This window comes from Littorina saxatilis, linkage group LG12, assembly GCF_037325665.1.
Source record: "Littorina saxatilis isolate snail1 linkage group LG12, US_GU_Lsax_2.0, whole genome shotgun sequence".
NCBI lineage: Eukaryota > Metazoa > Mollusca > Gastropoda > Littorinimorpha > Littorinidae > Littorina > Littorina saxatilis.
In genome coordinates, this window is record NC_090256.1 from 36,251,438 (window position 1) to 36,274,100 (window position 22,663).

Sequence of the window (22,663 nt, forward strand, 5' to 3'; positions counted from 1 at the left end):
TCTCTAAAATTGCTGGTAACATTACTAACATTGTAACAAGAAAAACGAGGCTGGATGTCTAAGGGGGGACCATTATAGAGCAGTTTTTGCCACGAATTGGTCCCCCGGGGGACTACTTCAGAGGGGGGACCGGACCGGATCCTACACCGGGACAAAGTAGAAAGCGATGTACCGCGCCGACTCTCAGTACCGACATACAACTTCCAAGCTTTATTGCTTAAACGTCTACAACAGGCGAAGTATTGAAGCTTTGGCTCACCTAAACCCGACGACTGAATATGTAAGTGATCCACGTGTAAGTGTTTTTAATGAAAACGTCGGAGTAATGGGATAAATAGCTTGCACACCTCGTCCTGAATATCTTGCATATTTTCCCTCGGGTCGATTTTCATGTATTACCTCGCCACAGGCTCGGTAATACATGAAAATCGACCCTCGGGAAAATATGCAAGATAATCAGAACTCGGAGTGTGTAACCTATATGTTATGAATCGAACTTGACCCCCTGTGACCCCAAAACTTAACGAGGGTCAATCAAACTTACGTCAAGTCTGGAGATTATCCTACATAGAGAGAACACTCATGACATAACAATATCGTTCACACCATACGTGTGTATATCAAGTAATTGAGGTCGTCTCAAACTAGTCTGGCAGGGATCTGCTTTCCACTGCTAATACGGCCAAAATCACCGAAACAAACGAAACACTTTTACGCCTCCTGTTTCCCCATATAATCTTTTTTTTTTTAATTACACGTCACGCTATACTTTCTAGAGTTACGTTTCTTTGCTTTGACGTCAAAGATTGCACGAACGAGGCTTTCGGAAGAGATCGTGGTTCCAAAAGAAGCGTCTTCAATTCAGTTGGACGCCTCGACTGCGGGACGTTTTGAGTTAAATACACGTATAAGTACAGTATGTAGGTAAACATAATACTATACGTAGCTTGCTGTGTCGTACCAGATTTACACTCGTTGCTTTTTTAAATATTGAAAACCTCGCAGTTCAGTATTTAAAAAAGCAACTCGTATAAATCTGTTTGACACAGCAAGCCATGTGGTTTCTCTATTCATTGAACCCTGGAAGTGTGCAAATTATCAAAGCTCTAGCTTCAAAAACATCCGAGAATACAAGACATAAGTGATGATATAAAACGAGTGCCACATTTTAAATACAGTAAAATAATTATTATATATCACACAGACACACAAAACAGCAAGTCACTCTTTTTATTATGACAAAGCAAAGATCCATGTCAGCAGAATGTATATATTATTCTCTCTGCAATATCAGGAACATTCGTGAAGACATAAACACGAGTGTCGCTTTTAAACTATAAGCAACGCCATGAGACTGTTATTTGGCGGTTAACAGCGCTACAAAAGAATTTTTATTATTTTATTATTAACGTTTAATGGCTATATGTGGTGAAGAGAATTTGAGTGCATTTGGAGCAGAAGGTTCTTTGTCCACAGATTGTTTATTGTCTCCCTTTAAAGCTGATCTTGATCTTTCTCCCGTTGAGCGGTTGGGGGGGACGGTAGTTGTCAACCAGGGGTAATGGTCCATTGCTTTTCTCGTCTCGCTCCGATGACTGCAGGGCACGGAATGCTTCCATCTGCAGACAAGACATAGGGGAAGGGCTCCTAATATGGACCGGCTCTTAATATGGACCACCTCTTGATCTGACAAACTAACGGCGCTAGAGCGCTAAAAACAATTTCATTCGCTGTATTCACCCTCTCTGGATAACTTGCACATGTCAAAACAGTTGCAGAAACACAAACCTCAAAACCGTTAGGCTTTTTCTCTTTTTTTCACTTTTGGCAGCGTTCACTCTAAATTTGACGCCTAAAACGGACTCGTTTCTGTCCACAGCCAAAGCTTTTATCACACAAAAATTGCCATATATGACAGCTAAGACCGTATTTGTTACATTTTAGCAGTTTTGACCCCGAGTTTCTACTGCAAACAAAAATAAATAGCAAAATCTCAAAGTATGTGTGAGTCCGCTAATATGGACCACCTTCAGCAAATCGAAGAAAATAAAAGCTGAAGGCTATTTTCATTAATTCATTAAGAAGCTTGCTGAAAATAACCTATAACTAGCTTTCAAAAAATATATCAAATTGTCTTCTTTTTGTGGAAGTTGATAATTTAACTTATTTTCACTCTGTTTTTGATATGCTTCTTTAGTTTCCTCGTGTGCTTCAAATAATGCTCTCATCAACCCGAAACAGATAAATCTAAAGCATATTTGAATTAGTCTGACATGCACACCAAGTTGTATCATGTTATTTTGAAGTATAGGGGGCTTTTGACAGTGATTCGTGAAGGCCGCTTCACTGGGCGCCTAATATGGACCATTTGTGATTTTTTTCTGTATTTAATTTTTGCTGAATGTCTATCAAAGCTATTTCACTCTAATTAGGCCTAACGGTTCACCTAAGAGAGAAGGACTACCAAACACAAAATGAAACTTCTTCACAAGAAAACAAGCTAGTTATTAGCATGAAACAAAAAGTGGTCCATATTAGGAGCCCTTCCCCTACCGTCTGTCAGAGAGTCCGACAGACGGACGGGAGAGACAGACGGATTGACGGACACACATGCAGACACACGATGGTCATTTTTATTAAATGAAATCTGGTGAGTTTATTTCCACAATCTAAGCACACTCAACACACATACACACACAATCTCACACCTCCTTCTCCCTCAACCTCAACCACAACCCGTCATCCGGTACCATCCAAGCCCCTTCTGTCCCCACACACTCTCTCTGAAACCCTCATCCTACCACAGCCATCCACTTCCTCCTTTATCCCCATATGCCAACCCAAGACGCCCCCCCCCCCCCCTTTACCCCCTTCACAAACACTCGCACGCACAATCTGAAACCTTCATTCAACCACAAATATTTATCACCCAACAACCACCCACCTCCTCCCCTTCCCTGCACCCACCCCCATCTTTAAACACTCCCCTCCATAAAAATAATGCAAACTAGGTTGTTTGTTTGTTTCGTTCATGGGCTGAAACTCCCACAGCTTTTACGTGTATGACCGTCTTTACCCCGCCATTTAGGCAGCCATACGCCGCTTTCGGGGGAAGCATGCATGGTATTTTCGTGTTTCTACAACCCACCGAACTCTGACATGGATTACAGGATCTTTTCCGTGCGCACTTGGTCTTGTGCTTGCGTGAACACACGAAGCCACTAGCACGTCTGCACATTAGTTGACCTGGGAAATCGGAACAATCTCCACCCTTAACCCATTAGGCGACCGCGGCCGGGATTTGAACTCACGACCTTCCGATTAGGAGGCCGATGTCTTATCCACCAGGCCACTGCGCCTGTCATAAGTATAAAGATCCCTAGGTGAATGACCTGGTCGTAAGAGATTGTGACAGGGTCCCTGAAGACGGTCCAGATGACGGCCTCAGTGCAGGGCGGAGTGGTCAGGCTGCCCTGGTAGCGGTAGTAGTGCTTGGTGTTTGAGGGCAGCAACTGGTCCAACGGTATTGGGTCCAACTGGATGCTGCTGCCTGTGTGTCAAAAACAAAATGAATAGACAGATCTAGATGTGGAACTTTTCAGCACGAGTACGGGAACGTGTACGGTAGCGTCATCAAATCTAGATTGTACGTCACGCGTTTGCCAAGATCTACACGTCTTGGTGGGACCAAAACAACGTATGATTTGGAACATTGGAGAAAAAAGTGAGTCACGGATGACGTAATATCTACACGTACCCGTACAGGTCTTTGCTACACGTTCGCTCACATCTAGAACACTGTATTATACCTACTGCCTGACGGTAAATAAAAACCACTTAATGTCTTGCTGTGAGGTACCGGATTTACACAAGTTTGTGTTTTTAAATATTGAAATGCGAGCAAAAGCGAGCTTTTTGAGATTTGAAAACGCAACGAGTGTAAATCTGGTACCACACAGCAAGCCATGTAGTATTCTGTTGACCCTAAAATTAAATTATGTAATTGTGTGCCTGCTGCATCATATTAAAGACGCGTCTTCTTGAAGAGCCTCGCTCACTTCCAAAGACGGTCGCATTAAATCTTTGAGATCAAAGCAAAAAGACGTCACTATAGAAATTATAGTGTCATGTGCAAGTTCTCAAAATTCTTTCAGAGGAAAAAGCAAACGCAATGTTTGTGTTGCGAGGATGACGTTTGTCTCGGTGACTTTGCAAGACTGCAGTTTGACACGACCTCATTTACATGATATACACCCCTGTGAGTATATGGTTTAGTTTGTTTGTTTGTTTGTTTGCTTAACGCCCAGCCGACCACGAAGGGCCATATCAGGGCGGTGCTGCTTTGACATATAACGTGCGCCACACACAAGACAGAAGTCGCAGCACAGGCTTCATGTCTCACCCAGTCACATTATTCTGACACCGGACCAACCAGTCCTAGCACTAACCCCATAATGCCAGACGCCAGGCGGAGCAGCCACTAGATTGCCAATTTTAAAGTCTTAGGTATGACCCGGCCGGGTATGGTTTAGTCATGACATGGGTGGTCTCTCTCAGGCATGAAGGATACGTATACGATTTATAGCTCAGACTTAGCAGGTCAGCACTTCGGGCTGAGCTAGAATGCCAGTTTACGTGTTGCCTTGCGGCTTTAGTTGAAAACCTCCCTTGCAATGAGGTACGCGTAGAATGCAATATGGAAGTCAAGAAGACATTGACAACGAAATAACAAAGATATTTCAAATCATTCTAACAATTGAGGTATCTTTTTACAACTTTGATTTAATGTACATGCATACAAACAAAAGGCTTAATTTCAAAAACAGACCTCCGACTAATGCAAGTGTATTCAAACCTTCACTTTGCATGGTGCGAATCTAGCCACAGACGTGAGAAAATGATTGTTAACCTGGTGTCATGATAGACGGCAGCGCATTCGTGATGGTGTCAAAGTTGGAGTTCCAGGAGTTTCCCACCTGTCAACAGATACGGTCATTTCCCACAACTCCACACACAACACAGACAAAAACACATGCATCACCGAGCAGCAGCTAGTTCACTTGCACCCCTCCCCTCCGATACCCCTCCCCCCACCCACCCGACGCGCACACAGGCAGACAGACAGACACACAGACAGACACACAGACAGACACACACACACACACACAAACACACACGTACACACGTACGTACGCACACACACACACACATACACACACACACACACACACACACACACACACACACACACACACACACACACACACACACACATACACACACAGACACACACACACACACACACGCAGACACACACACACACACACACACACACACACACACACACACTAGCAGTGAATACCTTGAAGAACACGCCCAGAACAGCTAGACCGTCCGCGTAGTTCAGGGCGTTGGTGAGGTTGTCATACTTCAGGTTGAAGGTGACCACATGCATCTGCACAAGAGGACAGATTTAGACAATAACAGAATAGGACAGTCTGAGAATTTTGAAATTAAAGGTTAAACAAATACAATCAAATTAAAACTTCACGGTTTTAGAATTACAAGGTAGTAATAAAGTTATCAGAGCAAACAAATCCGCCGTTGTACATGTGTCGGAAGAACGTTAAATCTTCGCTTGAAATGAGCTGCGCCGCATAGTTGACTCAAATCGCCTTCCATACCGGAAGGGGTGAAGAAAACATGCATGCAGATGTTGGAGATTATGTTCACAAAGACTGTCGTCGCGAGTACACTGATCCGAACAGAATTGAAACTAGCTTAAAGATGACATCCGAGAAGGAAACTCCGACCAAATTAAAGCCTGAAGAAGCGACTTTGATGCGAGGAAGCCCTTTATGACTCTAGATCCCACTGTCTCTTCTTTGGAAAAGGTGAGTATCTCTCGAAGAAGAAAAAATCTGTTGGAGTGAATCTTGAACTGAAGAACGTATGGGCATCAGCAGACCTGAGCATCAACACCAAGCTCAGGATTTTCAACACCACGGTGAAGTCAGTCTTGCTGTATGGAGCCGAAACCTGGAGAACTACAGTTGTCATCACAAGAAAAATCCAGACCTTCATTAACACCTGCCTCAGAAGAATCCTCCGAATTCGCTGGCCTGACATCATCAGCAACAAAGACCTTTGGCAGCGAACAAAACAGTTATCCGTAGAACAGGACATTCTGCAAAGACGCTTCCGGTGGATTGGCCACACACTCCGCAAGACGACAACCAGCATCACGCGACAGGCCCTCACATGGAACCCGCAGGGCAAGAGGAGACGAGGCCGGCCGAGAAACACCTGGCGTCGTGACTTGGAGGCAGAGGTGAAACACATCGGCTACACCTGGAGACAACTGGAGAGATTGGCCCAGGATCGGCGGACCGGCGCGGCGGATGAAGTACACGGTTCAGTCAGAGTCGGCAGTTTTGTCGTCTGCTACAGTTCATTATTTTGTTGTACACTTTAATTCCCCACAAAAAAGATTAAAATTCATTGCAGTGTTTAAAATCCATTGCAGTGTTTATGAATTCACACAGGACGAAAGAAATCTCTATCGTTGTTTTACAGAGGAACACCATAGTTTTTAAGTTTTGTCCCAAAGATCACTTTCCGGTATATTTGAGCAGCCGCGCACGCGCGCGCGTGTGTGTGTGTGTGTGCTGTGTGTGTGTGTGTGACAATCCGAATAGGAATAAACGCGTTGTCTCTTCTTTGCAGAGTATGGTCGACCCACGCCGTCCGGAATAAGGATAAACAGCGTAAAATTCCTTACGTCATTCCATTTGGGTCGTCCACGACCCACATCATCCAGACTGTGTAGTTCAAAAAACGTCATCGTTTATTTGTTGGTTTACAAAGATAATCTTTCAAAAGTTGGGCAACAGGAAGGTCGTATGGTGGTTGGAGATTACATGAAGTCTCAATTAAAAATTCCAAATAGCTTCAGAGATAAAGTCGATTTTGTGGGGCTCTGGGGCGTACACGACCCATGACGCCCGGTGAAGGTCAATTCTTCGGGACAGATAAAAGGACTTGAAAAGACAAGGGTTGTTGTTTTTTGTTTTGTTTTTTGAAAATGCTGTAATATTTATTTTCTTTGCGGTTTCTTTCGCAATAAAAGTTTTAACATGCTTTTGAAGAATTGATGGAACCACTTTAAAATCTGTCCGTACGTATGATCTTTTCCCAGTCTGTGAATTTAGTGTCAGAACCCGTATTGTAAGTACGTTGTCGCGATGGGCATTAACAACGTGGTCAATAACATCTTCAAAGAGCTCATGATCAGAGTGACCGTAGTAGCATCTGAAATCTATGTGTTTAACTGTAATAAAGCGGAAAGAACAAACCTGCGTTACTTGACTAAAATGCAAAAACCTCCAACTACTTTCACGTAAAACTAGCTAAAAAAAAAATACATGAAAATAGAGGTTTGAGAAACGTTTTAATGCCTGGGGCACGTCACAGGGGAAGACTGGGGCCGGTATCTGTCAGAAAATGGAAATAGCTTCAGAGATAAAGTCGATTTTGTGGGGCTCTCGGGCGTACACGACCCATGACGCCCGGTGAAGGTTAATTCTCCGGGACAGATGAAAGGACTTGAAAAGACAAGTTAGAATATTAATGTTTAATATCTAGATAATGTTGGTCTTGTCATTTACTGATACATGGTCGTGACATTGATATAATGATGCGTTGAAGCATTTTTGTTTTAACAAGTTGCCTGTTGTTCAGTCAAAATAGTGGGTGGAACAGAGGGATAGCGTCGTTTGGCAACTGGAGGGGGGGGGGGGGGAGGGATTAGGTTGCATCTGCGGTATACCGCTAATGAGATTTACTCCCAAGATAAAGAATTCGACCGACGAGATTTACTCCAAAGTTACACGGGTTAGATCTACAGTATACCACTCTTTATGAGAAATATTCCACGTATGACAGGGTTAGATATACAGCAGACGATGTATTAGATTCACTCTTCATTTTGAGGGGTTAGATCTACGATGTTGGGATTTTTTGCTCTACGCATTGAAGGTGTTAGATCTACACATTGAGGCGTTAGATCTACGATGATGGGATTTTTTGCTCTACACATGGTTGGTTGGTTTTTGGTTTTTGGGTTTTAATGTCCGTTAAGCAGATGCTAGCTGTTATTCGAGACCGTTGCAGTTATTTTCTTTTTCACTTCACATGGCAAGTTCTACATTTCAGACTATTTACATTCAGATCTATCACATGGAAGGGGATTTACTCTACATATTGAGGTGTTTTAGATCTACGATGATGGGATTTTTTGCTCTACACATGGAAGGTGTAAGATCTACATATTGAGGCGTTAGATCTACGATGATGGGATTTTTTGCTCTACACATAGAAGGGGATTTACTCTACATATTGAGGCGTTAGATCTACGATGATGGGATATTTTTGCTCTTCACATGGAAGGGGATTTACTCTGCGTATTGAGGGGTTAGATCTACGATGATGGGATTTTTTGCTGTACACATGGAAGGTGTAAGATCTACATATTGAGGCGTTAGATCTACGATGATGGGATTTTTTGCTATACACATGGAAGGGGATTTACTCTACATATTGAGGGGTTAGATCTACGATGATGCGATTTTTTGCTCTACATCTTCTTCTTCTTCTGCGTTCGTGGGCTGAAACTCCCACGTACACTCGTGTTTTTTGCACGAGTGGAATTTTACGTGTATGACCGTTTTTTACCCCGCCATTTAGGCAGCCATACGCCGTTTTCGGAGGAAGCATGCTGGGTATTTTCGTGTTTCTATAACCCACCGAACTCTGACATGGATTACAGGATCTTTTTCGTGCGCACTTGGTCTTGTGCTTGCGTGTACACACGGGGGTGTTCGGACACCGAGGAGAGTCTGCACACAAAGTTGACCCTGAGAAATAAATCTCTCGCCGAACGTGGGGACGAACTCACGCTGACAGCGGCCAACTGGATACAAATCCAGCGCGCTACCAACTGAGCTATTGCTCTACACATGGAAGGGGATTTACTCTACATATTGAGGGGTTAGATCTACGATGATTGAATTTTTTGCTCTACACATGGAAGGGAATTTACTTATTTGAGGGGTTAGATCTACGATGATGGAATATTTTGCTCTACACAAGAAAGGTGATTTACTGGACGGAAGTAACGCAAAGTGGCAACAGATTCCATTAGCATCCTTTTTAAATCTGGGCGAACGCTTATGCTGTCTGCGCTCAAATGTGAGTGCAGAAAATTTTAAAGGACTAGGTGCCATAAAGCAATATTTCTGGAAACAAGCTTTTATCACCTGGCTAAACAATAAACACAAGATCAAAGAAATAAGCAGTAATGAACAGCAGATAAGTGTACGCAATCAAACCTTATGGAATAATACAAATATAAGGTACAGGAAGCAAACGCTATACATGAATGACTGGATAAAGGCTAAAATATGCGTTGTTAAAGATGTTTTAAACGATAACGACATGTACTCTTTTGAGGAAATATGTGAACGAACTGGATATAAACAGTCTCGCCTATTTGAATATAATGCAATACAGACTGCCATTAAAGCTCTATTATTGCGTGATACGGGTCAGGCCCGGTCTGATCATATGCCATTTATACAATTATCTCCACGCCAAATTCGCCTAAAGATGTTAAATTATGAGATAAAGGAGCCAAGCTCAGCTGGATTTTGGTCGAACAAATTAAATATTACATTAGAAGATAAACACTGGAAATTAGCTAACGAATGCTCGACAGAAACCCGTCTTCGTCTATTGCATTGGAAAATTTTACACAATATATATCCCACCAATATTTTGCTACATAAGATGGGAATTCGTCAAACAAATCTCTGTCAGTATTGTAACGAAACCGACTTCATCGAGCACTTTTTTTTGCAGTGTAGAGCAGTGCAACCCATATGGCAGGAATGTCAAGGGTACATATTTAAATGTACAGGCAAAAATATAAAGTTAAGCTGCGAAGAGGCTCTTTTTGGGTATTTCACACGTGATATCCCCAGAGAGAAAACCTTCATAATTAATCACCTTATATTGATATCGAAAATGTGCATAAGCCAGTTTAAGTACGGAAGTCCAAAAACTAACATGAAGATCTTATTTCAGAACCAAGCTCGACTTCGAAATTTCTAGTAAAATTGAACTGTGTATAAGAATATAGATAACTAGTAGTATTGTGCTGTTAATGTAAAGTTATTTATATATGCGCTGTATGATGCTGTGCTGAAAACTAGTACTGTAATTGGTAATTTGTAAATATTCTCGCCTTTGTCTATCGAGCGTTGGATTAATTAACTTGTTATGTATTGTCCCGCTGAAAATGTATTATATAACAGAATTATGGGAACAACAACAACAACACACACACACACACACACGCGCACACACACACACACACACACACACACACACGCACATACACGCAAACATTAGTTAAATTGTTGTTGAATTAAAAAGTAATTTAATGGAAATGTAACCTGTAATGTAAAAGAAAACAAAATTAAAATTTCATTAAAAAAAAAAGACCAATGAAGAAGGATATGCTCACCGCCCAAAAAGAAAGAAAGAAAGAAAAAAAAAAAAAAAAAAAAAAAGACGAAAGAGGCAAATAAGATGTGTTGAAGCAGCCTTGCATGCAACTGAGGTCAAAAAAAAAAAAAAGAAAGGTGATTTACTCTACATATTGAAGAGTTAGATCTACGATGATAGGATTTGCTCCACACATGGAAGGTGTAAGATCTACAGTAGAAGGACTGTACACATGGCTGTGTTAGATCTACTGCCTACCTCCATGGGGTAGGATTCACCGCAGATGGTGTGTTCAGAGCCCTGCGTGTCGAGGCTGCCCCAGTGGAAGTGCAACTGCAGCACCTTGAACTCGCTGCACAGCCCGCCCCCACTCACTCTCAGGTCACCTGACTGGTAGCTCATCACAACTGAAATAATGACGTACAATAACGTCACGCTCATAAGATAATTACCTATGTCATTTTTTGATGTTTTGAGAAAAACGCAACAAAGCTTCTTTGCTTTTTGAACAATCTGTCTATCTCATATTAGTTATAATTTGCTAACTGCCTATCTCGAGCGGTGACAGCTGGATAAACGCGAGATAAAGAGCTGACAGCAACATTTTCAATCAGCAAAACTGCATAACAACCCACAAAGAGCTTTTACATACCTACACATTCTTAAAACAAGTCTTCCTGTATCATTAAGAAAAGGTGCCTAACTCAAGAAACGAGATCGGCAGTTTTGCTTACGTTACCGTGGCAATGGTTTCCGATGGTCTGAGCGTTTGTACTCTCTAACACATGACAGACACCCTTCCGATCCAGTAGCTTCCCCTGTAGTTTCACTACCGAAATGCCTAACACTGAGATAGGTATTTTTCTTATAAGCGTGACGATAAGGTTTTGAGGGTAACATAACAAGGGCGGATCACATTACAAGGGTGGTTTTCCAAGTTTCTGTTAGGTACAGATCAACGACGCGATCCAGGGGGGTCCGGGGGCTTGCAAGTTGCGTAAGGCGAAAATACAACATTTAGTCAAGCTGTCGTACTCACAGAATGACACTGAACGTACTGCATTTTTTTCACCAAGACATACTCGTAGCATCGTCAGTTCACCGCTCGTGGCAAAGGCAGTAAAATTGACTAGCCAGAATAGTGCGGTAGTGGTTACGCGGAGCAGGATACCACGCTTTTCTGTATCTCTGTTCTTTTTAACTTTCTGAGCTTTTTATTAATTCAAATATATCATATCTATATGTTTTTGGAATCAGGAACCGACAAGGCATCAGATAAAATTGTTTTTAAATCGATTTCGGAAATTTAATTTTAATCAAAATGTTCATATTTTTAATTTTCAGAGCTTGTTTTTAATCCGAATATAACATACATATAGGTTTTTAGAATCAGAAAATGATGAAGATTCAGATGAAATTATTTTTGGATCGTTTTATAAAAAAATAATTTCAATTACAATTTTCAGATATTTAATGACCAAACTCATTAATTAATTTCTAAGCCTTCATGCTGAAATGCAATACCAAAGTCCGGCCTTTGTCGAAGATTGCTTGACCAAAAGTTCAATCCATTTGATCGAAAAATGAGAGCGTGACAGTGCGGCCTCAACTTTTACAAAAAGCCGGATATGACGTAATCAGACATCTATCCAAAAAAAGAAAAAAACGTCCGGGGATATTATACTCAGGAACTCTCATGTAAAGTTTCATGAAGATCGGTCCAGTAGTTTTCTCTGAAGCCCTCTAAACACACACACACACACACACACACACACACATACACCACGACCCTCGTCTCGATTCCCCCTCTATGTTAACAAATTTAGTCAAAACTTGACTAAATGTAAAAAGGTAAAACGAAGCAATCTGATGCAATCTGTGCCAACGGGTTTTTTTTCTTTCTTCAAATTTCTGTCTTTATTTTATTTTTTACTTTTTTCTCTCAATTAAAAACAAGTCGCGTAAGGCGAAATTACTACATTTAGTCAAGCTGTGGAACTCACAGAATGAAACTGAACGCACTGCATTTTTTCACCAAGACAGTACAGCTTCGTCAATCCCCGCGTGAAGGAAATTGCTCACCTCCCACGTGCAAAACGTAGTGATATTGACACGCCAGATTAGCACGGTAGCATATTGTGCTAAGCAGGAAAGCGCGCTTTTCGGTATTCTTCTTAACTTTCTGAGTTGAATACAACCTATCATATCTATATGTTTTTGGAATCAGGAAATGATAAAGAATAAGATGAAATCATTTTTGGATCGATTTCCTAAATTTTAATCGTAAGACTAATTAATCTATTTTCGTTAATTGTGATCACATTTTAAGAGTAAACATGACATATGTATATATTTTTAGATTCAGAATGTGGTGAAGAATACGATGCAATCAATTTTAAATCTGTTTGCAAAAAAACGATTTTAATGACAACTTTAATTAGCAAACTCATTAATTAAATTTTAAGCCTCCAAGCTGAAATGCAATACCAAAGTCCGGGCTTCGTCGAAGATTACTTGGCCAAAATTTCAACCAATTTGGTTAAAAAAACAAGTCGCGTAAGGCGAAATTACTACATTTAGTCAAGCTGTGGAACTCACAGAATGAAACTGAACGCACTGCATTTTTTCACAATGACCGTAGTCCGCCGCTAGTACAAAACGCAGTGAAAGTGACAAGCCTGTTCAGCGCGGTAGCGGTTGCGCTGTGCTGCATAGCACGCTTTACTGTACCTCTCTTCGTTTTAACTTTCTGAGCGTGTTTTTAATCCACACATATCATATCTATATGTTTTTGGAATCAGGAACCGACAAGAAATAAGATGAAATTGTTTTTAAAACGATTTCGGAAATTTAATTTTAATCATAATTTTTATATTTTTAATTTTCAGAGCTTGTTTTTAATCTGAATATAACATATTTATATGTTTTTGGAATCAGAACATGATGAAGAATAAAATAATGGTAATTTTAGATCGTTTTTCAGATTTTTAATGACCAAAGTCATTAATTAATTTTTAAGCCTCCATGCTGAAATGCAATACCGAAGTCCGGCCTTCGTCGAAGATTGCTTGGCCAAAATTTCAATCAATTTGATTGAAAAATAAAGGTGTGACAGTGCCGCCTCAACTTTTACAAAAAGCCGGATATGACGTCATAAAAGACATGTATCGAAAAAATAAAAAATAAACATCTGGGGATTTCATACCCAGGAACTCTCATGTCAAGTTTCATGAAGATCGGTCCAGTAGTTTTCTCTGAATCGCTCTACACACACACACACACACACACACACACACACACACACACACACACACACACACACACACACACACACACACACACACACACACACACACACACACACACACACACACACACACACATACACAACGACCCTCGTCTCGAGTCCCCCCTCTACGTTAAAACATTTAGTCAAAACTTGACTAAATGTAAAAAGAAGATTAGTCTGGAGGGGGGGGGGGGGGGTCTTGAACCCCTCTCCCTCCCCCCTCCCCCTCCGGATCCGCCCCTGAGATAACAAGCTGCAGAAAAAGCAACAAAAACAAACATGAATAGAGAGAACTAAACAACATCAAGAATAACACAATACAACGAGATGATGTGATACAACGAGATGATGTGATACAACGAGATGATGTGATACAACGAGATGATGTGATACAACGAGATGATGTGATACAACGAGATGATGTGATACAACGAGATGATGTGATACAACGAGATGATGTGATACAACGAGATGATGTGATACAACGAGATGATGTGATACAACGAGATTGTGCAATGCAGAAGAAGAGGTGACGAATGATCCTCAAAATGTCAACAGCATCCGGCATTGCTCATTACGAAGACTCTCCTAATTGCTCAGGTGGTTAAAAAAAAGACGAAAAGTCATAAGAAAACTAAGTAAATTACGAATAACAAATAAGAGAGTATAAAGAAAAAGTGATCAGTGCAGTCTGGTTTGTCTTTGAAATTAACCCCGTTGATTATTAGTTTCCCCTTGTTTATGTTTCCATGTCAACGTGTGTTGGCCTTTTGCCCCAACAACAATTCAAGCCAAATTCCTGTTTTCAATATACAATACGTACGCTGTTCTAAAAGTCCTTAGAATCTCATATTATCGCGCAGCTCATCGTTAATTTGATCACGCCATTTTCTCGAATGATCTTCCCGGAGCTACCATACACTTTGACAATCTGTAGAAATACATTACAGCCCTGAAAGTCTCACATATATATGCTTCACTAGCCTTTGGTTAATGTCTCTGAAATGTTACTAGCCAAAGGAAATATTTCACTAGCCAACGTACAGTCTTGGCAGGTTGTGCCTTTCCTCGCATTTGGCGAGTAGATTTACGTTTTTACTCGCAAGTTAATTGTTCTCACTCGCCACTTTCAGGGCTGCATTATTCTGCTTTCAGCACGGGACGTACCGCTGAGTCCGGTGTTGGACAGCTGCTGTACCACGTCACTGACACCGTTGAAGTTTGTGAAGATAAAGTTACCAAGCTGTCTGTTCTTCCTCATGTTCCTGGGGTTCCTGGGGTTCCTGGGGGTCAGGTCGACAGGAGACTGGGACCTGCCCGCGCAGCTCTCGGGGAACAGCGCGGACCAGTGGTTCACACCTGCAGGGAGGAATGGCAAAAGGGATTAGTTGCTACCGGCATTACAAAATCAAGAATGACAATATTTTAAGAGAGACTTTTGACTTTTGGATGGTTTATTGTACGTATGGTCATTGGCCCATACACAAACCAGGGAAGAGGGGATGTGGGTTAGGGGAAGTTTACACATGCACGTCTTACATATTTATCCTCACATGGTATATACTAATCGTTTACAATTACAACGGTACTATCTCTAACATTTCAGCGTTTCAACATGCAGTTATTGACGTTTTATAGCGTGGAAAAAGAACTTAGCAAAGAGGCGACACCTCTTAACATCTGAAAATTACAACATTTTAAGAGAGAGAGAGAGAGAGAGAGAGAGAGAGAGAGAGAGAGAGAGAGAGAGAGAGAGAGAGAGAGAGAGAGAGAGAGAGAGAGAGAGAGAGAGAGAGAGAGAAGACAAGACAAGACACAATCTTTATTATCGAGGGTAATAGATAAGCAAGAATAATTATATGCTTTTTTACATCCAGCCAGAGAGAGAGGGGGGGAGAGTGAGAGAGAGGGAGACAGACAGAGAGAGAGACACACAGCGAGAGTGAGAGAGAGCGACAGAGAGAGAGAGAGAGAGAGAGAGAGAGAGAGAGAGAGAGAGAGAGAGAGAGGGTGCACCGAGAGAGAGAGGGAGAGAGAGTGAGTGAAGATCTGTAACTTACCACGATCACCTCTGTAGGTCCATGAAGAACCTAAACAAATACAACGAAGAACAAGAAATTACAATACCAACATTTAAGTGAAGTTTTACGCTCCCTCCAAGGCTGAACTAATGGCGGAATAAAAAGTTAGTTTGTTGAGCACGCTCTCTTTACCGGTGCAATGCGTTCAGATTTACCCTGCGTTCAATTTTCCCCTGCGGACTCGTTGATCTTGTATAAACTCAGACGGGCGCAGTGGCGTGGTGGTAAGACGTCGGCCTCCTAATCGAGAGGTCGGGAGTTCGAATCCCAGTCGCTGCCGCCTGGTGGGTTAAGAGTGGAGATTTTTTCGATCTCCCAGGTCAACTTATGTGCAGACCTGCAAGTGACTTAACCCCCTTCGTGTGTACACGCAAGCACAAGACCAAGTGCGCACGGAAAAGACCCTGTAATCCATGTCAGAGTTCGGTGGGTTATAGAAACACGAAAATACCCAGCATGCCTCCCCCGAAATCGGCGTATGCTGCCTGAATGGCGGGGTAAAAACAGTCATACACGTAAAAATCCACTCGTGCTAAAAACACGAGTGAACGTGGGAGTCTCTAGCCCATGAACAAAGAAGAAGAAGAAGAAGTATAAACTCCACACTGAAAAGCCCCCCTCTCTTCCATAGTACGGATGATCGAGCTTGGGTACTTAACATTCATAGGATCAAATTCGTGTAACCAACCATTTGTTATTTAAACTTTGAAAATGGCTTCATCCTAAAGTCCTTCTCTTCTCGTTCAAGGAACGTAACCACTTGATGCACGTTTTCGAAGAAATCGAATTTTGGGGTGAAAACTGTTAAATTTCAACACCAATTTCCTTTGTTAAATAAGTGCACTTCTTTAGTTTCACCAGGAAACAACATTTCAGTCTCGGGTAAATATCGAATGAGAAGTCTGAACGCAGGAGTAATCTGAATGCACTACACCGGGACACGGTTCCAATCTGCCAAAAATCTCAGATACCTGTCAGCATCCTCTTATAAATATCAAACAATGCAATCATGTCAATGAGCAAAATGTCTATAAAAATAGTTTCTTTAATATGCCGAGCTCTGCAGCTCACAAGGAGAAACTTAGATAGTTGCCTACCCCCCGCGGGTTAGGGGGAGTCCCATATTGGTTGGGACGAGAAAGAATTTACCCGATGCTACCCAGCATGTCGTAAGAGGCGACTAACGGTTCTGTTTCTCCTTTTACCCTTGTTAAATGTTTCTTGTATAGAATATAGTCAATGTTTGTAAAGATTTTAGTCAAGCAGTATGTAAGAAATGTTAAGTCCTTTGTACTGGAAACTTGCATTCTCCCAGTAAGGTCATATATTGTACTACGTTGCAAGCCCCTGGAGCAATTGTTTGATTAGTGCTTTTGTGAATAAGAAACAATTAACAAGTGGCTATATCCCATCTCCCCCCTTTCCCCTATCCCATCTACCCCCTTTCCCCGTCGCGATATAACCTTGAATGGTTGAAAACGACGTTAAACACCAAATAAAGAAAGAAAGAAAGAAAGAAAGATAGTTGCCCAAACTAAACATTATAATCAATATGAGGCTTATATCGCGCGTATATCCGTGGGTACAGTTCTAAGCGCAGGGATTTATTTTTTTTATTTTTTTATTTTTATTTTATGTAATTTATATCGCGCACATATTCAAGGCGCAGGGATTTATTTATGCCGTGTGAGATGGAATTTTTTTACACAATACATCACGCATTCACATCGGCCAGCAGATCGCAGCCATTTCGGCGCATATCCTACTTTTCACGGCCTATTATTCCAAGTCACACGGGTATTTTGGTGGACATTTTTTTTATCTATGCCTATACAATTTTGCCAGGAAAGACCCTTTTGTCAATCGTGGGATCTTTAACGTGCACACCCCAATGTAGTGTACACGAAGGGACCTCGGTTTATCGTCTCATCCGAAAGACTAGCACTTGAACCCACCACCTAGGTTAGGAAAGGGGGGAGAAAATTGCTAACGCCCTGACCCATGGTCGAACTCGCAACCTCTCGCTTCCGAGCGCAAGTGCGTTACCACTCGGCCACCCAGTCCACATTGAGATCGAGGTTTTTTTTTTCTCTATTTTTGTTCTTTTCGTCTACGAGTTATTGTGTTCACAGACTGTCAACTTTGTCACAATTCCTGTACATGTATTAGAATAAGAAAATGTCAGATTTGAACGCAATCAATTCAAAAACGATTGATTTGAACATTCGGCTATGCATACAAAATGGCATGTTTTCGCTATTAAAAAAGGTACTCGCCGACACAACAATTTTCCTGATCGCAAATCAGTATGTTAAATGTTGGTTGTTAACTTTCTCTTATAATGAGTATGCATTTATTCTTGTTTTTAGTGAATACATTAATAAAATAAAGAATAGGCAAATACAAAAACAAAATAAACTCTGAGACATATATACAGAAACATGAAAACAATTCTAAAGTCGAAATGAAAACAAAAGTTTGTACCGTAACTTGAGTTGATGAGAAGAGATATGTTAAACGTTGGTTGTTTACTTTCTCTTATAATGAGTACGCATTTACTCTTGTTTTTAGTGAATAAATTAATAAAATGAAGAATAGGCAAATACAAAAACAAAATCAACTCAGAGACAAAAACAGAAACATGAGAACAATTCTAAAGTCGAAAAAGGGCAAAATTAAAAAAAAATTTAAATTTAAAAAAAAAATCGAAATGAAAACAAAAGTGTGTACCGTAACTTGTCCTGATGAGAAGAGATATGGTCAAAGACATCAAGAGAGCCGACATGCACCCTGTCTTACAAGCCTCCATGGTGAACGTCAACAACGCCGAGCTGAGCAGGTGAGTGAGTACAGCAGCCTGTGCGCCGTTTATATCTCTCGATTCGATTCATGGTGGTGAAGAGTGGAAAATTATCGAGAGGGGGGGAGGGGGGGGGGGGGGGGGGGGGGGAGGCGCATACGACATAATTAAGACATGAGACAGAATATTTTTATGACAACCACGTGCAGTACACATGAATGTTGTTTGGCTTGAGTACATTCAATACATAATACATAACCGACAATCCAACACAACAACCAACGAAACTGCTCACAGAATTGCGTACACACACTCCCTCACACCCACACGCACGCACTGACGCACGCACGCACCCCCCCTCCCACACACACACACACATACACAGAATGGGAGCGGGAGGTTGTGGGGATGGAGTAGACATGATGAAATACTTTCGTTTTCACAGTAACGAGACTACATTAGGAACACTGAGCTTTCTACTGCTCTTGCAAAGGCGTAACAATTAATGCATAAAGCAACCCAGAGGGCAAATTAGTGAAAAGGATATGAATCGTTTTTGAAAGGATTATTTACAGCCTTGGTGAAAAATGATGAGGCATCTCATGTTGGTGAGTGTGTTCATTAAAACACAAACTATGACTTTCACACTGAACCAAGCGAAATTGGTGAATTTCAGTAGAAAGGGGAATAATTGTTTTCTTTGTCGACAGCTACTTACGTCTATTGCTTACCCGGTTTATTTACAGTGGCCGAATGTAAGGCCTGCATGTGTGGTTTATTTTTAGTGAAAAATGAAGGTTCAACGTAAATTTCTCTCTAACAAGGACTTGTAGTACACATTTTCCTCTATTTTGACTATTTTTGGTATATTACACTTGTATCAATTTCGTGTTTCAATGCGCCATCATTATGTCATCAGAAGCAATAAAAACAAGCAAGTGGTGTCCGTTTTGTTCCGCGCTGGTGCCCCTAAAATTGTGTGTGTTCCGCGCTGGTGTCGCTTTTGTAACGCTGGTCCCCAGTAAAAGACAGCAAGATTTGCCAGTTTTATGGAAATCACAGGATTTTCTTCCGCTGCAAATGTGTAAATGTAGACAGTAAGACACACACACACACACACACATGCCAGGGGCGGACGAGGGGGGGGGGGCACAGGGGGCACGTGCCCCCCCCCGAAAATAAAAAAAGAAGAAAAAAAAAGATTTTTCTATGCTGATTCTATGACCATTTCTAAGTTCAAATGGCACCAGATGGCACCATTTTGCTTCTTAGGGCAAAAAAAATTTCCGGGGGGGGGCATGCCCCCGGACCCACCTAGCAAATTCGGGCGCTTTGCGCCCATCACATTCACTTTCGATTCAAAGTGCCCTCCCCCCCTTACAAAGCAACTGATCCGCCCCTGCATGCATGCCCCTCTCCCTCTCTCTCCGCTCCTACAGGGTGACCCCCAAAAATGCAACCATAAAAAATGCTAATAGCTTCTACATCTATTGACCGAATATCTTCATATTTGGGGGGTCTACAGTCCGGCCTATGCATGACCCAAATTATAGATCAAATTGTCTGAATTTTTTGCAATTTCAAAACAAGTGTCCAAATTCGGCGATCGACTCAACAAAACGAGGTTTGATAAACGGTAGCAAAACTAACCTGATTTTTAAACCCTCCAGACTTATACCGTTTGAATTATCTGAATGTCTGAGTATACATAATCACCCTCTAAGCTTTACCTCCTGCATCATCAGCGACCTGAAGAAATCAGTTACAGCTAGGTTCAGTGCAATTCCTAGACAGTGAAGCCGCTCGTGCCATTGACAATTTCGGAGGTGTAATTTGAAACACATTTTGGAGAAAAGGTAAATGTTGGACCATAAAACCTACAGACTCAAGACTAGAATGGTCGTGGAGAGTGTTCCTGCACACAAACTATGAAAGTATTCACTAAACTCAAATGACTGGAACAATTATCCCCATCGTCGTAAAGTTATACTTGCGCAATGACATGAACGAATTCATCCATGAAAAATGCCTTGATCCTGCCTGTAATTGCTATATTCAAGTCACTGATTGTTAAATGCTGATTAAGGTATACGTTTTCATTCCAACGACCCCAAATGTAAAAAGCTTGAGGGCTCAAATCGAGTTAGTTTCAAACCCCGTGCTATTGAGCCGATCCCCGAATTTGGCAATTTGTTTTTTAAACTGCACAAAAGTCAGACCATTTAAACTATAAAACTGTCACTTCGTGACATGCATAGGCTGAAATTTATGTCCCCCAAAGATGAATTGATTCGGCCAATAGATTCAGAAGTTATTTATATTTTTGTGGGTTGCATTTTTGGGGGGTCACCCTGTATGTATGTACTCGATGACTCTATGTATTGTGTTTTAATACAAATTACAACAGCCACAACCATTGCTGCACAGCCAGAAGGGATCATACATCGTTTATCTGTGCATCTTTCTCGTGACGTATCTTTGCATTTTATAAGACCTGTAGGGTGCAGAAACTATGTTTATTAAAATGGAATGGCGTGAACAAAAACAGAGGATTAAACAGCTTAGTTTTCATCACACAGGAGGGGGCGCGAGTGTGTTAGTGCGCGCGCGCACACACACACACACACACACACAGACCCCCCCCCTCTCTCTCTCATGTAAAAGATAAGTCTATGCATTGTGCTTTGAATACAAATTACAGTCAGTGAAACTTTTTCTTTAACTGTGTCAATCTTTTCTGTGACTCATCTTTAGTCAAATTAGTCAAATTACAACGATGCTCCCCCATCTTTGTCTTCGTGCTTTAGACTAAGTAAATCATTCTCCACAAGAACATTCTCTCAAATACGCCAACATAGACGACGTCGATGTGAAGATGTCGTGTATGTCAGTGTGTATGTGTGTGTGAGTGTGTATGTGTGTGTGTGTGTGTGTGTGTGTGTGTGTGTATGTGTGCGCGCGTCTCTGTATCTGTGTATCTGTGTCCTTGCGCATAATTCTGTTATGATATATATGCAATATTTTATACATCTATATAAGTGTAGAATTATACAATTTTAAATTGCATCTTCAATCCTATCCCACAGAGCGAGAGCGAACGGGAATTGCCTCCAACAAGGCGAACTTATTGTCTACGAAGAAACTTGGCTGAACCAGCATTATTAAAGCCCAGGGCCGGACCCAGGGGGGGGGGGGGGGGGGGGGGGGGGTGTTCCAGGGGTTCCGGAACCCCACCCCTGGAAAAAGCATGTACCTTGCTTTGAGTGTTTTTTTTTTTTTTACTAGTTTTAGCACCTAAACAATGCTGCTCTTAACCCTCAAAACAAGGCCCAGAATGCACCAGATTGCACAGATTTTAACCTTTTTCAAAAATGTTCCGGGGGAGCATGCCCCTGGACCCCCCTAGTTCGCGCGCCTGCTTTGCAGGCGCGCGCTTGTGGCTTCGCCACTTCGCTGATTTGCCCCCCCAAAAAAGGAGGAACCCCCCCCCCCCCTTACAACTCATTTGGTCCGGCCCTGCAGCCATATGTACTCGATGACTATACACGCTAATTGCTTTACCAACAGCTGGAGACAGACTAAATTAAGTTCCCTGCAAAATATTGTGGTCTAGGACCCCTTAAATGTTGAGATATTTGAATTTTCATTTTGATCTGGATCGTCCTATTTATAGATTTGGCAACACATGTAACGTTGATGCAAGGGAGAGAACACCGCGGCTTTGTTGACATCCTCACTTTTTCAGAGGCTAGAACAAGCTGTAATGCATGTATTATGGTCCGCGCATGGTGACGTATCGTCATTATATGTTCTTATGGTGCGTTTGACATCGATTGTGGGCAAACTACACTTTGTAAACACGGGAGTGCGTTAGTATGCCTTTAAGCTTTGCAAGACGGTACATGCGTACTGCCATAATGGTAACAT

The 22,663-nt window shown here is 41.6% G+C and overlaps 1 protein-coding gene across 1 annotated transcript; it reads right to left on the reverse strand.

Moving 5' to 3' along the window:
- Window positions 1-1,216: 1,216 nt before the first annotated feature.
- Window positions 1,217-18,803, reverse strand: LOC138981839 (carbonic anhydrase 3-like). Its single transcript, XM_070354938.1, has 8 exons — window positions 18,667-18,803; window positions 15,916-15,945; window positions 15,023-15,214; window positions 10,825-10,973; window positions 5,363-5,455; window positions 4,910-4,976; window positions 3,393-3,550; window positions 1,217-1,619 (listed from the first exon to the last, which is right to left on the reverse strand). Exons 1-8 carry the CDS (start codon window positions 18,743-18,745, stop codon window positions 1,482-1,484), a joined length of 906 nt encoding a protein of 301 aa, XP_070211039.1. The 5' UTR covers window positions 18,746-18,803; the 3' UTR covers window positions 1,217-1,481.
- Window positions 18,804-22,663: the final 3,860 nt, after the last annotated feature.